Source organism: Elaeis guineensis, chromosome 6, assembly GCF_000442705.2.
Source record: "Elaeis guineensis isolate ETL-2024a chromosome 6, EG11, whole genome shotgun sequence".
In the NCBI taxonomy this organism is placed as follows: Eukaryota; Viridiplantae; Streptophyta; class Magnoliopsida; order Arecales; family Arecaceae; genus Elaeis; species Elaeis guineensis.
The window spans coordinates 7,076,953-7,093,998 of record NC_025998.2 but is presented as its reverse complement, the minus strand read 5'-3'; the positions used below and the strand labels follow the sequence as shown (position 1 = coordinate 7,093,998).

At 35.9% G+C, this 17,046-nt stretch overlaps 1 protein-coding gene across 9 annotated transcripts in view; it reads right to left on the bottom strand.

Moving 5' to 3' along the window:
* Window positions 1-819: 819 nt before the first annotated feature.
* Window positions 820-17,046, bottom strand: part of LOC105047460 (alpha,alpha-trehalose-phosphate synthase [UDP-forming] 1) — a 37,536-nt gene continuing 21,309 nt past the window's right edge. For 7 of the 9 annotated variants that reach the window (XM_029265251.2, XM_029265255.2, XM_029265253.2 and 4 more), the window contains exons 9-18: window positions 16,669-16,717; window positions 12,775-12,875; window positions 11,448-11,635; window positions 9,579-9,696; window positions 8,583-8,762; window positions 8,380-8,502; window positions 8,210-8,297; window positions 7,987-8,117; window positions 4,207-4,305; window positions 820-2,021 (exon numbers count right to left, since the gene is read on the bottom strand). In XM_029265251.2, the coding sequence (XP_029121084.1) occupies window positions 1,521-2,021; window positions 4,207-4,305; window positions 7,987-8,117; window positions 8,210-8,297; window positions 8,380-8,502; window positions 8,583-8,762; window positions 9,579-9,696; window positions 11,448-11,635; window positions 12,775-12,875; window positions 16,669-16,717 (1,578 nt within the window). In that variant the 3' untranslated portion in view covers window positions 820-1,520. The remainder of the gene's footprint in view (window positions 2,022-4,206; window positions 4,306-7,986; window positions 8,118-8,209; window positions 8,298-8,379; window positions 8,503-8,582; window positions 8,763-9,578; window positions 9,697-11,447; window positions 11,636-12,774; window positions 12,876-16,668; window positions 16,718-17,046) is intronic. The other 2 variants (XM_073259034.1, XM_073259035.1) reach the window with 2 other exon arrangements.

Genomic DNA, 17,046 nt, shown 5'->3' with positions numbered 1-17,046 from the left:
GAATTCAATCCAAATTTTTCAAAATAATTTCAAGAGTTATCCATTAGCACTTTCACAATCAGAATTAACTGTAGGCATACCAAGTAGAATCATCTGATTCAAATACCTGGGAAACCCCTCCCGAGGTTTAAACCCCAGGACTACTCCCGAAATGGACCAGAACCAATGGGCTATAGCCTGTTTCGCTAGTTCTGTTAGTTTAATCTTCACAATATCTCATGTAATGCAGTAGAATAATAGATCAAAATATTAAAACGGAGTAGAAATGCAGAATATGCCATGCCTGCAGTTCATGCAGGGAGTCAGCTTCCCAATGGAAAGGGAAGACTAGAAGATGCTTGAATCTTGCTCATGTTAATGACGAGCTCGAATGAAGCCATGCCAGCAATTGTACAAATAATTAGGCCAATATGAAATGGTCTCCTGAATCATGGAAGCTTGAATAAAATCCAGGATGTTCAATTATTTTACTTAAAATGTCCTTAAAAATAAAACATTGTACTTAGACAGCACCTTATTTGAAGCATTTCACACACAACCCAAAAGTAGGACCGTTACATCATCAATAGAATCAACCTTATCCAGCCAAGAATTCTATTGATTTTTGATACAGAATGACTCCCGTGAATGTTCTAAGAATTTACGGCATCCAGTTTCACCATCATTTTGATTGCCCGCATCATGGTACATAACCTGTTGAACACACATGAGGAATTAAAGCAGACAATGCGATCTTTGCCAGTCAATTCAGCCAGCCATCAATTAGCATCAAAACAATATACATAACCTGGTTGCTATAAGCAGTTTTACTACAAAGTCTTCATCAAATAATAATACCATTGTATAATTTCCTATCTTCACTTCTGCTGTATCTTCTACAAGTTTCTTTACACAACTATGATCTGAGTGATCATGTAAGAAAACAACAAACACCAACAAGTTCATCACCCAACATTTTCCCCTGGTGATGAAAACTTGGATCAAGGTCTGTCACTATGATACAGGTAACATGAAGCATTCGCTACAGTATATAGCCTGAATACTGAAAATATTAGACATAAGATTCAAGAGGCCTATTAAAGCTCACATAAACTTCCCTCCAGAAAAACCACCATGCTCTGAAAGCTATTCTTAGGCATGTAAATGCGCACAAGCATTGGTTGCATTCGTAAAATGAACGACACATGATTGAGCCACCAACTTTGGCAGAATAGGCATACAAGCATTGGGCTTTCATTTCATCACATGCATACTATACCTAAGACCCAGAGCTACATCAGCGGGTCTTCATGGCATAATAAGATGTAGCACTACTCTATACAAGATCTTTTATGTGGTACTCCCAATGTAGCATCATGTATACATTTTTCCCATGATTTAACAAACATTTGACCCCAGTGAGACAGTTAAATCCTCTCTGCCTCTGTAGATGAATAGGAAATTGTCTCATGAGACCCAAAGAATAAATATTTCCTTCCACCAAATGTTTCAGCTTTAACCTCTGCCCAACTTGATGACATCTAACCAGCATGATTTGGATTAGACACTGAGTGGACACCTTGACTAGCTGCATCTGCTAACTCCTTAAGGAAGGAGACCACATCATCAGATGAGTTAAGCAGATACCTTGCATTTGACCGCTTCCGACCAACTGCACAAGAGAAGTAGTTATCTCCCTTGAGATCAAGCACTGAGGATCCCTCACGCCATGACATGCTCTCTTGAGGAGATCGCCATCCAACCGAGGTGTTGTGATTTGTTGGCATTCTCCTTTCAGATCTGAGCAGAGTCCTTGGATTCCTATGACTTGAAGTCCTTGAGCTGCTCTTGTAGCTGTTTGATGGCTTTTCTGTGAGCCTCTTGTCAGGAGGTGGCTTGTTACAGTCATCTGACTGCTTGTTACTATCATTTGATTTTAACCTTGAGGAATTTACAGGTTCGGATGGAAGTTCTGGCTCAAAGAATGTATAAATGTCCTCATCCTGTACCACAGCACCCGCATCCTGTGAATGAAAATTATTCTGAAAGTTTGTGCTTGTCATGTTCATGCTGTTACCAAATAGCAATGTTAACAGAATAATATTTTTCATCGGTATTAAATGTCATCAAGGCTGCATTTGGAGGGTTGAAATTTCACTATCATGATTCTATCCTATTCCTGATTCGAACTTTCGATTTGATAGCAGAGACTATTTTAGGTGTTTGGTTGTAGAGAGTTCAAAAAATTAATGATTGGGGAAAATGGGAAAATGGAAAATATTATGCAGAAGATATCTCAAATGCCTGATTTAAGAGATTTTATGAATTTTGAATTCAATCAAGAGGTTAGTTTTAAAAAGTAATTGTTTGTGATATCAAAAGCATATCAATTCACAAAATATTTGGACTACTTGTTTTTTAAAACAGTACTACGATTTTCTGCTTTTCAGAACAGCCATATGGAACCTCAAAAAAGTAACTAACCAAGCCAAGTAATTATCAATAAAAAAGTTAGAACTTTCATGAAGAATCAGCTGAGGCAACAGTGCTGTGCTTGTGAAAGATAAAAATTCGAAAATAAGAATATGTCATGATTTAGAATAAACAAGTATGGTAACATGTAAGATAAATTTGATTTTTTTTTTAAATAATCATTGAATTACCCAACACTGACCATGAAAAGTTGTAACCAATGCCATCTAACTGCAAAGATGCATGCATTAGAGGCATAATCAGGGTAAAATATGAAGCTTATTTTCCCCCTTCATTTTTTTTTTTTAAAGGGAGGGGCAGGGATGGTCCCTGGCACAATCACCCACATTCTAATACTTGGGAAAACACCTCCAAAATCTCCTCCATTTGGAGGCGTGCAACCACCATGCTAGTGCGTACTTCACTATAGCTTCGCATTCATCAGACAACTTCTGCAAATTTCTAACTACATCCAAATGCTTTTTATGAGGAAGAAAGACAAGGACGACCTGACTCTAGATTACATAAAGAATGATTATACCAAACCTTAAACTAGAGTTGCAAGCAGAAAATGGCTATTTTGACCCCAAAAAAAATTTAGAACAACAATGAGCAAGACCTAAAGCAGCAGGTATAAAAATCTGAAAATTAACACCAAGCTGAAGAAATTGAAACATTTTGCTTTAATAGCAGAAATAATTTAGCTCCAACATCCTGGACAGCTTGCTAAGAATTCAGTCTTTAATAGTCTAGTAAAAGAGCAATACCACTGCCAAGGATGATATTTTATCAACACAGGAAGCCCAGCAGTAGAAACAACAAACAACAACAATAATCCTTTTTTCAGGATCTTACCTAGAACAGGAAATACAGTCCAAGTTCTGTTTTGACCTTGTCAAGGCTAGTTAGTCACAATATAGATTGCATTCTAATTGTCAAGGTACATATTCATAACCTTCAATATAAATTTCAAAATATCAAGTTTATGTCAAGCACAAAAGGTGATATTAATCCTTTCATTCACTATATGACCAAGAAAAGTTTAGCTTCTCAATTATTCAAGTTAAGAATTCACCAAATTCAGTATTTAAGCAACAAAGCAATAATTTTCAACTTGTGAAAGCATTGTAGGAAGCCCAAGGAGCTAGTGACAAGTGCGAGATGATCTCTAATTTCCGACCAATCTTTGGCCCATAGCCCAAAGCTTGCCTTGGGCTATGGGCAGAGCTAGTTGGAAAGGCTAGGTTCAGATATTTGTATAATAGAAAGAATTATTGAAGAGAGAGTAAGCCTTGGTGCAACAATAAGGTTGCTCTTTTGAGACCTGGGTGTCACAGGTTTCAGAACATAGAAACAGCCTTTCTGCATACCAGGGTAAGGCTGCGCAAATCCAACCCTCCCTAGACCTGCAATGGTGGCAGCCTCGTGCATTGGGATGCCATTTTTTAGTAAGAATTATTGAAGATTTATATTATCATTAGCATTATTGCAAGCTCACTTTCATTTCAATATCCCCTTCTGTCAAACCTACTAATTGATCTTGAACAGTTGTTTATGCAAATTATAATTAAAACATTCTTTTATTTCCTAGAAGGATTAAATGATCTATGATTTCATGATTATAAACAAAGGGATGTAATGCCGGTTCTTTTTTTTCTTGATTTTTAAGGGAAAAAAATGATGTTATTATTTTATTTTTTTTTCCTACATCTACACTGTCATGACCAAAAATGAACTTATCATAAAAAGAATTACCTTTCCAAGAAAGTGACCAATACACAAAACATAATCAATTGGTGTCACCATGCTTTTGCTATGAACTATTTCTCCCAATATACGATCAATTGCAGCACCCTGCATCAACAAAACAGAGAAATTAAAAAAAAAAATAGTCTTCTAAAGAAAAAAAATAGATGAACATCTTTCCCCTAATATTTTAGCTGCATATTAGATTCCAAAAACTCAAAAAGCAAATGATTCAGAGATCTCTTACCTATGCACTGAGTGCCCAGATATTTGAACTTTCAAATGCAACATAATTTTGGTTTGGAAATACAAATGTTGCTGAATTTAAGTTCAGATGTGTTTTAAAGATGTCTAGATGATGATCGGCAATGTGGTTCATCACAATAGTGCTCATTGTTTATCACTGCTTGTTATTCATCTCAACAGTGTTCAATTTAGATGATCCACCATGTATTTTCTATTGATAGCATTTGGGATTAGATCTCTCTCTCTCTCTCCACATGCACACACACACGTGCATGCCTCTCTCCTCTCTCTCTCTCTCTCTCTCTCAAACACACATGTGCATGTTTGCTCCCATGCCCATGTGTAAAATTAACCATTATATTACCACAAATATTAAGAGTCCTAAATCAACCATACCTCACTGAATGTAATGAGAGCGATTCTCATTGAACTCAAATATGACAACCTAAATTCATCTTCAATACCTAAACAAAGCAATGGATATACTAAACCCATCCTTTCTGATTCATCCATAATGAAAACACTATATTCGCCTAAGCATTCTCATCATGACACAAACTGCAGGGTGATTTGTCAGGGACAAATAATTGCTGTTCAGCATATCAAAAACAACACTTGAAGGGTCAAAGTGAAGAATGAATAGGTAAGACAGAAGAAACAAGCCTGAAATTGCTAATTGAAAAATTGCAAAATGCCTTGCAAACTGTTTGCATAAGCATTGTCATCACAACAGAAAATGCAGGATGATTTGTCAACGACAAATAGTTGCTCTTCAGAAAATATCAAATAATGCTTGAAGGATCAAACATGAATCACGAAATGTCAGCTAAAATAGAAGTAACATGCCTGAAAGAGCCCATTAAAGAATTTCAAGAATGCTCTGCAAACTGTTCACAAATGATAAAGTAATGGTCCAAGTAGAATTTACGTATATGTATAATATGTTTGTACATATAAAAATACTTTTTTCTGTGATTCTATATTGCAACTTATGTGAAATTGTGCATGAAACTTATGTCAGTGTCAGTGGGCTATGATAGTTGCACGCACTGCACTGTCACCCCGTAATAGTTGATTTCAATTGAGACATTCAACTATTGGATCTCTATGTACATAATATTCAGTAATGTGCCCTCCTGGGCTAAATTTGATCAAGTAGCTCCTCAATTGCTCCCAGTGTTTCAATGTTGTCCCCAACCACTTACAGCTGGAACACCAATGGCTGCAAACCTCTCTTTAACCATTTGTCAAATATTGCATTTCTATCCGAAAACCCGGTGTCTATGCCTATACACAATACCCATTTCATTCTGAGTTGACTATACAATCCTCAAATATCAACAAAGTGTAACTTAAGGAGCAAGATCTGACGAGCTGCAGAACAGAAAGCATACAATAAATGAAAGTAAGTACGTAACCAAAATACAAGAATATATGATCTCATGTGATATACAATCACATACTTCAACACATAAGATTGCTTTTAATACTGATGTTATTGTGCAGAAAAAGCAACAATTGGAATTGAATATTAAAGTGAAAAGACAAAAAAAAAAAAAATCAGATAATATATCTAGATGTGCCAAAAGCACACCAATATATTGATGCTATAGTGCGCCGGTTCATGCCATGGTACAGTATTGCATGTACCATGCCAATCCATGGCCGACACTGGCACAATGTGTCACCTAGATCCTTGGTCCTGCATCCATGCCATCCTTGCTCTCATCCACATCTTCTATCATAGCCATTGCTTCAAAAATATGTTGCCCATGTATGACTCTCAACCTCTTTTTTATTCCTATTTATATTTTAAACATGCCTTTTTTATTTCTATGTATAAAGCACATCTTAATTATGTATATTACACATACATTTTTTAAAAATTTATATATAAAAATGATTTAGATTGTCTTACATTTTTAGTTTTTATTGGAATTCTGATGATAGGCCTAAAGGGCAGTTTCTTCCATGTTCTTTTCTGTGTTAAAAGAGAAAAATCCTTTTGGATAGGTAACCAGATCTTAGTTCCTCTCTATTTCTTCTCTACAGTAGAATATTGGGCAATCAAAATCAATACAAGGTCAAACTGAGTTATTATTGAGTTGAATGTTGAATAGAAAATTTTCTTCAAAGTTATAAGATAATTTAAATATCCTGGAGCTCTCGATCTACATTTGTAATAAGCATTTGAGTGCAAGCGTGTTAGTAGACCCAACATCAACATGTACACAATCCAGTGACACTCTGTAACTTATGGTTTATTGTCTATTGTTTATTCCTTAATATATGCCTTTTACTATCTCTATTTAAACCACATAAAGATTATATATTTGCACAAAACTGAGATCAAACCAGAAAAACTGGCTCAAGAATGGAATTGCAGAATTGGACTCAACCCAATTGGAGTGATCAAATATAATTCCACCAAACATATTAGGTAAAAAAATTTAGACTAGACAAGTGCTCAAATAGAAGTTTAAGTCCAAAATGAGTTGTCAAGAGAGTGATTCCACTATGAGTTGAAACCATAAACTTGGACATATCTCAGGTTACATCTAGATCAAGCTCCCTTGGCTAACACCACCAGACAGATTCATATTGAACTGACATTCAGAAGGACTACAAACCGACTTTGAAAAATAACATAAGCATGAACCCAATAATTTTAGCTCTTAATTTCAAGCTTGCATTTCATATTATTTTTCAAAAAGGAAAAGATTCAATTTATCCAACTCTTTCTTTTTATGTAAAATAAAAGCCAACCCCTTTTTCCATGGCCACATATTAGAAACTGTACTTAATGGATAATCATGGAAATGCACATGCATTAGAACTACTAATAGAAAACAATGATAAGGACTGATGTGTTTTAAGGTTTAAACAGTACAATAAACAGGGTCCAAGCAAAGATGTTGGACATCATGGAGATCCAGAGTATGGGAACACATAGCTGTCTCCTGAAGCAATATCTATCCATCAAATCTATAAGATTGCATGGTTCTACTTCCTCTCTTTCAAACAGGGGCATTTAAATAACACATTAACCAGTTATGGTGCTGGTAACCTGGTGGTCCTGGTAGGGGCAAACTGGGGGCAGACCTAACCTTCAGCTTTTCTTTCTTTCTTTCTTCCTTCTTCTTCCTCCTTTTCTTTTTTTGCACAAGTGGCTGCCCCAGGACTCAAACCCGCACCTTTGTGCCTGTCAACCAAAGCCTTCTACCATTGCACTAAATAGTTGAATAACACATTATATGCCATAATATAATGGCATTACTAGAACTTGCCTTGTTGCAAGCAACAACTGTGAATTGGTTCCATTATCTACCAGTGCATAAAACAATTCTATTCAGAGTACAACAAATTCAGGGAGAAACTACTGTGCCACATATTCAAGGCTAAAAACATGTATTCCCTTGGTATTGTATTTTCAAGGTGCTCTGTAGATCTAGTGCAGACAAAATAATTACTGGACCAATACATGTTATACTTAAAAAATATTCTGATGTAACTTTGTGAAAAGGGATGCATATACTGTCATACCTTTGTAACTCCAACAGATCGAACCTCAACTGATCGGCTACCTTGGACAACATCAACGGCTGCATTAGAAATTGGGCCTGTCCACAAATGCTGCAGCATATCCCTTGCCTGAAGCCTTCCGAATTCAACATCTGCAACGATAACAAGAAGAAAAGGTTGTGTGAAACCATGAGCATTCCATGCACTAGTATAACAATTATTTTACTAAAGATCAAGATCACACCTGCATACTTGTAATTCCATACAAGTGAGGTCTCACGATGTTCAAAATGAGACCGAGGTGTTCTCTCAGTGAAATACTCAAAAACATGCTGGAAAATTTCAGTTAGCATCACAAATCTAGTTCAAACGAAGACCTATCCAACAAAACAAAAACCTGAACAGCATGCACACCTTTACACTGTCAACCCAATCCATATTTAGATGCTCTGGCATTGTTGTCATCCATTCGCGACCTGTGAGACGCAAAAACATCCCATTTTCCGCTGCCAGCCACATGTTGTACTCTCCAAAATTCTGGAAAAGACTCAAAAAATGTTAGCCCTAAGATAACTGTCAGAAAATATAAAAACACAAACAAATTTCTGAAATTGTACATCATCTAGGACACTTCTGTCACTTCCACTGAGAACAACAACGGTTGTCTGCTTATCATTGCTAAGAGTTGTCAAAGGCACTTTCAAATCTGGATGCAATTTAAGCTCCATCTCTTTGATTTGGTCGCCACCTCTTACTCCAGAAGATTCAATTGGTTCCGTCAATGTTGCATTGAAACCCTACAATTTGGCAGCACATGCATCCACCAAAAAAATGAATCAGATTTACATCATTTATGAACTTAAAAAAGAATTTAATAATCAGCACTTTTGATATCCTAAATTCAGAATCCGGAGGGAACAGAAACTTACAACCAGATCATTTATTATCGATATAAGAGTGGGAAAAGACTACTTCCATCATAGTTCTTCGAAATTGAGTGCAAAAAATAAAACCTTAAGGACTACATATAAAGGAAAAGAATTTTCAAAGTCAAGCAACAAATGTATATTAACTGGTAAACTTAAAGTCGGGAGATGACGTCAACTCCTCTCATCATTCCAACCATACTTCCAAGTTCCAACCAAGGCTCACTGCCTCAATACCAAACCCTACACCTGTACCATGCTGGAACAGTGTCAGTATGGCAGGTATGGGAGTCAACTCAGCATACCAAGAGTTAGTACAACCCCCATATCGAGTCTCCATTCGGTACCGCTACAGTACTGAACACCCATGCATCGGTGGAGCAAACCTTGCTTCCAACACTAGCATCTGAGGTGACAAGGAAATATCTGAAACTCCATTAATACAACCTAGACCTAGATGGCATAGGTTGCACATATTGCCGACATATTATTGCTTTTGCTCACCGGGATGGCTGGACTTAACCAATAAAAGGAAAGAGAGAATGATATTTCTAATAGGCTCAAAATAGGCACAATAAAAATGATGGTATTCATCTGAAGTGTTGCACGAGTAATAAAAGGAAATACAGGTCATGAAGTTATTGTCAACTCAAAAAAACAAAATATATAACATTAGCAGGAGAGTACCAATATGAGTAATCGATTCTTGGACTGCAAATATCGTCCAATTGCTATCTGGGTAGGAAGTACAGGTGGAACTTGTCTTGTTCTAATTTGAGCTTCAACAACTGTATCATTTAGTTCACTGAAGGAAAATGGTGAAATGGTAAGAGTAATTTCAAAATGAACCACAAGACAAGGGTTAGTTCAAATACAGAATTTGTAAAAACACATATACATGTTCTGCAAAAAAAGATAGAAGAGAAAATTCATTCAAAGGACTTGTTGAATTTACCAATCACCACTGGGTGAATCAACAAAGCATATAAAAGCCTGTGGTAGCTCTACAAGTGATCAAATGAATGTTTTGCAATATAAATGGTCAATGACTGATGCAAGTCAATATTAATAACTATGTAACTACTTTGCTGTAATATATTGTAACAACATTTAAATACCTAAAGATAGTTGAAAAGGAAAAAGCAAAGACAAATTAACAGAAGACAAGTCAAGAGTGGATATGATGAAGTCGTCTAAGGCAGTTTAGAGATAAGGAAGACTATTATATTTTCATCTACTGAAACAGAGTCAATGGCAAGTTGAAGTTTGAAGGACTTTAAAAAAAGTCATGCAAAATCAATTTAATATTATAGCATATACTTCAATCAACAGTAGGTTCACAAAAATATCACCCACCACACATGCAATACATATAATGTTTGGATGAGGTTCGTTTTATCATAAGCTAGTTTTAGTTCATACTGTACCATGTCAGACAAAACATGCTAGTTAAACATTATGCAGAATGCGTAATAAGCAACAGTGATACTTCTACCTGGTATGAGCTAACATGCAAGATTGGATGTGCATTTTGCGCTCAGCTTGCTTTTTGTCATTTGTTTGTTGATAGTTATATGCATGCACGCAGATTTCTCCAACAGACTCTTATCTAGAAAATAAATAATTTCTTACAACTTTGCCTTAGAATCTTATTTTCCTTCTTTCATCCAAAATAATGTAACTCTAAGTTAACTACTGTGTTTTGACTTCTTTCTAGTATAGAGAGAAGATCAGGGCATGTTTAAAAGTAATAAACATACATTGTTAGCATAACTCAAAATACATAACTTAAAATACTTAATTTGTTTAGATGGGCAAAAATCATGTTGGAGAATTTAACATGTATATTTACTTTAAGAAAGTATTCCTAAATAGCTCCAATGAAAAATTATTCAGCTGTGTTGAGTGGAACACCAAGTCTGGATCCTAATGACGCAGCATCAACTGACTGGACCATAATAAATGTCAATAAATCCAGATATAGCATTTGGCTTTCCATATCCTTCTTTAAAGTGTCTATCAGCAACTAGAACCAGGAAAAAGATGTTCCAGAAGTACTCTAACAGTTTTCAGTCTTGCGAAAATTGCTCAGGCTAATTGCATGAACTGTTCGATGGAGCAGAGCATATTTAATAAAATTTAGGATAATGCTGGTTTCTCTCCCATTCAAGCCAACAAGCATATAGTTCTATTCTCATCTCATCTCAATGGTAATGAGTAGAAAATTCTAGAAGCAGTCTCATTTTTGTCAAGAATGTGGCAAATTCAGTTTGAACCATCAAATAGTGCAAAGAGAGTTATCATGTTATCATAATGGCATGTAATATGGATGTTTCATACTGCTATCAAACAGAACAAAAATAAATGATCATTCTCCCCTGCAAACCAACTACCACATACAACAATTATTTCCACTTTTTTCATCATGCAATTACCTCCAGATATGCCAAGCAATAAGAAAGAATGCATTCATCCGATCATAGACACATATTGAGCAGTGTCCTTACAAGAAGACCAGATTGCAGAATGCAATTTAAGAAATCACTGGATCCTTGCCTTACAAAAGTTTCTGCCCAATCTTGGGCTGTGTGTGTAGTCACATGTGCATAATTATGTCTATGTCGCTTTTCTCTCTCATCAGCAGGCATATTCAATGCATAGCCAATCGAGGCAGCAACTTCTGTGATGTTCCATGGATTCACCAGGAGCGCACCAGCTCCTAGAGATTGAGCTGCCCCTGCAAACTATGTATCAAACTAAAATAAGGCCTAAGCCAACTTCAAGAATGATGCCAAAAGAAAATAGTGAGAATATGGCAAACAGGAACACAGGAAAAAAAAAGAAAAATAAAGATTATCAAAGTCTTATTAATCCAGATAGAATAGTGAACATCATGATAATCAAAGTCTTATTAACCCATGGTGAACATAGATGATTATACTAACATTGATATACACCTCCATGACACCATGCTCTGACAAAAATTAGAGTTACCAGAACTTTAAAGATGAATGAATAAAATACAGGTTATTGCATTCCATATCTCATTTTCCATCATCTATCCATAGCAATGCAAAGCTAGGTAACCAAACTAAACACCAAAATGAGATTGAAAACAAAGCCATAGAATTACATGCAGAGATTCCATAGTTTTCCTATGTTCGTTTACAGGTTATCCACTGGAAATGCTAAATGTATACAAGAATATTACTATGGGTGTTTCTTTCAACAACTTAAGCAATTTAATATCGTTTTATTTTTTACTAACACAGGCCAAGAGGTGTGAGTTGGTTTGAGAGGGTTAGGGAAAAATACAGATGTTATTCTCACAATAAATTCAACATAGCCAAAAATTCTTTTAACAGCAAGGTTAAGACGATAAACATACTGTGCATGTAATGGTATAATTATGACCATTAGAAAATACCTATTGTAATGAGTTGGACTTAATGACTAACTCGTTGTTGCATTACTTGGCTGTAGTCTATAAATCTGAGATGTTGCATACAGTAAAATATGATGACTTTTTTTAAGAACATCAGACAATTTCCAAGCATGATGGCACAAATCTAGACGTAATTCAACCTAGGGTAAAAGGGCATCATATTAACTCTTGAAAGAGATAATCCAAACATTTTGAATAAGATGCTTCAAGGTTAACCAAATCTTCCCAATCACTGTTACTACAAGAGGCAGACAGAAATACATGTATGAGGAAAAATTCCATAGCACCATGGAACAAAACAGCAAAGCCTCTTGCTATCTAAAGCAACACGCATGCAGCTCTTTGAAAATTGTGACTAGAAAGTGGAAAGAAGAAAATGAGTTCAATTTGCAAAGAAAAATTAGGCAAATGCAACTGGATGAAGTTGTTGAAACTTACTTCACTTAATATAAGAACGCCTTTCTTTTCACCCTGGCATGCCACAAACTCATAGCTTACAAGATTCATCCCATCTCTCAGTGATGTTACAAGTGCCACATCTATAAAAACATAGACAGGGTGACAAAATTACAATTCAGACAGCATTAAAAGCATCCTAGAACACAACACAAACCAAAGTCCAAACACAGCTATGACTAGCAACATTAACATCGAGAAAACTGATGTGTAACAGTTTAAGGCAAACAATATAATCAGATATACTATTCTCTCCGTGGGAGGAGGAAGTGACCGGATGGGGTGTCACAAGTAATGTCAACTGCAGTAAGCTGTAAGACATATTAGAAAGGAATTTTGGACACATTCCATATGACTATCTCCTCCTCATTACAACATACAAAAAAAGAGGTCTACCATAACCAGTATTCACTGGATTTCTTCCTCCCTATATTACTGCAGCCAAATTTATCTATCTTATGAACAAACATTAACTAGCATTCTACAAAACTGTCTTTACAGACAAGTACAGGATCTTTCACTTTGCAGATTTAAAGCAAAATGACTGCTTGATTATATATCAGATGTTGAAGCAAAATAAAACAAATACTCAGTAATTGTATTAGCAAATAATTGACATTGCTTATGTATCAGAAAGCATCAACCCAATTAATCAACTTATGTATTTAACTGGTGAAGTCCAAGACATCTACAGCAAGACATGGGTGTAAGTGATAATGCAACCATCAGATAAAACTATGTTGTCCAAGATATGAATAAATAAAATGCAAGTATCAATTTATTGTATGACACTGGAGCTTTACTACTAATTATGTAAAATAGAAGCAAAATTGTCATCTATAATGTTTACCATCATTATGAAACTCAAGAATTGCTGCACCTTAGTTGGATAAACTTCTCCATATGTTCACTCTCCTGACTTGATACAGACACTTTCACAGTGTCGTGCTGATTTCCATTTTGTCTAACATGGGGTGAATGTGGGTTGTCATGGCTGATAGCTACATTATGCATAAAGGTGACTGCAGCCTATTTGAGAGTCAGGTGACTACCATATGCAATTGCTTGGGAAATAAGTTAGGGAATAAAATGAAAGAATAGTTTATTATGAATGGCCAAAAGAACAAGTTCAGGCAGCAGACTTGTTCTATTCTTTTGAATCCTTCTCTTTTTCTTCTTTCTTCCAATTTCTTCTTTCCTGATCTTCAACTGCATCGCTATCATTCTTCACCAACATATCTTCTTAGTTGGTATACATATAACCTATGCATGGATCTAATGACAAATCCTTCAAAATCAGCAAAAATCCTTCCCACACTAATGTCTTTTCTTTCTTTTACCATCATCCTGTTCTTATTCAAGACTGCTTTTAATCACCAAAATTTGTTCCTTCTAATATCTTCATTTTCCTCTCTTTTTTGCACTTGCTCTTTCATCCTTCCACTCTTTTTCTCTTTCTTCTCCACTATATCCTCTTTATCAAGAAACGCCGAACCATGCCAAACTGGCCAATCAAGGCATACTAAACTGGATCGGTCATGTACCGGCACGGTTTGCCCCTTTAAAATGGCTTAAGTATGTGCCTCTCTCTCCCTAGTTCAAAAGTCGAAACCCTCATCCCATTCGAAGATGAGTCATGTGAGTCGCTCTCCCCATCTCTCCTTCACACTCTCTCTCGCTCTCCCTCTCTCTAGGTCCCTATTGCCATATCCGAAGCTCTCAATGCTCCTTGTTGATGGATTTGTTGAGTCTATCTCCCACCCCCCCTCTCTCTCTCTCTCTCTCTCTCTCAGGTTCCCGTTGTAGGATCCATGCTTTCCCGACCTCATCACTGGTGCTAGCCCTATCTTTGGATAGGTGAGTTGCTCTCCCCCCCCCCCCCCCACTCTCTCTAGCTCTCTTTCTCCCTCTCTCCCCCTCTCCTTCTCCTTCTCCCCCTAGAGATCCTTCTAATTAAACCATTAAATAAACATATTTTTTCCAATGACAATAATAAATATAGGCATATTTCTTGAAAATCCTAGCTTCTTTTTCCTATTTTCCTAGAGGTCTTTGAAAACCAATCAGATAGCATCCCTTCAAGAATAGAAGCATTGGACACTTTTTTTCAGCAAATACCATCACAAGGACCACAATGATATGACATTATTGTCTATCCTAAACATTAGAAAATTATTTTTAAAGAGATGACATACAGATTCGTTGATAAAAAGTTTAATTTCCTTTACCCAATAAGGGCCTTTGGCATCATTGTTGTTTTCATGTTTTTGTTTCTCTACAAATTAGTGAATATCACATGGAGATTGATATTGATGATAGAATTTGCACAAAATATGTTATCCCTAGCTTCTATTTTCACTCTTTTTTGAAAACAATAAACCTTTGCTTCCAAAAGCTCTAAATTTTTTACAAACAATTTCTGTCTGCTTCATTTTTCTTCTTCGGTTTTTGAAAACAAAAGCAATATCAAGCATGCCCTAATTTTTTCATAAAGTGTATAATCATTCAATTCTAGAATGCTAGCATCCATTTTACCTCATCATCAAATCCTAAGTCCACCGGCTCTTATTTAGTATACCCAAGCCTTCTAGTGAACTTGATATCAGAGCTTCAAGACACTCATGGCAAAGCATAGATTTGAGTGATTACTCGGGTCCTGTGAACGAACTACAATGTGACAAGAGTCCCCGAAGTTAAAACTTAAAAGTCTCGAAACAGCATATATAAGATGATACTTTAAATGCTCAGACCATGCATCAGTATTTTGCATATTTAAAAAAGGATAGTTTGCCCAACCCTAGTTGTCAACTTGCTCGAGTGCAAATCAAACAGATGGCAATCCAGTCATAACAGATGTTTAGTGACTAGAGATGTGTTCTTTAAAAACTACAAGCCAAAGACCATATCATCAGAGATCTAGGGGTAAAGGATCCTATAAATCAAGGTCCACTAGCTCAAAATTTATAGCTAAAGATCTTACAGTTGGATGTTGACATGTGGGAACATGTTTCGACAGGAATCCACACCTTCAAAAGTTGCCATGTATAAAGCAAGAGCAATAGCCTCTTATGAAAGAATAAGAGGAGATAAGTTATCAGTTAGAATCAAGGATTTAAAGTGCTTACCCACGATGGCATCATGCTAGCACACATGCCAACATCATGCCAATATAAAAATGAAAAAAAAATCTCAATCTCCTTTTGTAATTAGAAGATGTTTTAAAAAATAATAGGTGACTTCCCAACTAGAGTTAGGTGCCGGTAGCCTGGAAAAGTATGTGCAGGCCAACATAGACCAGCACTTGAAACCTTGGTTAGAATCAAAGTTGAAGAGATACCATGAACTACTATTTATAGTATCAGGACTCATATATAAATGAGGATGCATATATGGGCGGCCATGTCATAAGAGACCATATCTAACTTTTCACACCCCAAAGAATTTGAGAGGATCTCTTACTACCAAGCCAACAATGGAATGGGATATCAACCATTCCTCTCTTCATCAATGCGACAAGGAGGAATTTATTCTTCTAGATAAGTTTCTATCTTAAAAATTTCAGGGCTATGATTGCAATAGTTATCTGCACCATATATTTAAAATGATTTGTTACATTTCAATGATAAGACCTAAAAATTTCTAAAGCTAACAACCCTCTATAACAATTAAGATTATAGAAATTAAACAAATATATTCAAGGAAACTTTTTTTTTTATAATCATAGGGTGGAAGTCAAAGATGACACCTCATGCATTGCCATTGTCGGCTTTCATCCACAAAAGCTAAATTCATCCTCCACCCAACATATTCATTGAAATATTAGACATGCAAACCAAGAAAAGGGGACCACAAATTTCAAGGGGCAAAAATAATTACCAGTGACAGCATATAGAGCACATAATGCATGAAAGTCAAGGGAACGATCCTGTAAGAAAGAGAAATTTCATAAGAAAACATGATACTTCACATACAATGAAACACAAACAGTGAGAGTAAGACCAATAGTTATTACATCAGGCACATACATCAACAGTGCTGAGAAATATGAATCTCAAAAATAGCACACACTACTTTCAAATATTGCATTAGAAACAACTCAAAGTTCACTAAAATAAAGACTACAAACCTGAACAACTACCCCAAACAATTATGGTCCAGTTGACTGCATGCATTTGCATACGAGCAATCTAAGACACAATCTCATTTAAGTTTCAAAAGTGAGCTGATTTAGACATCAATTTTTTTTCTCTTCTT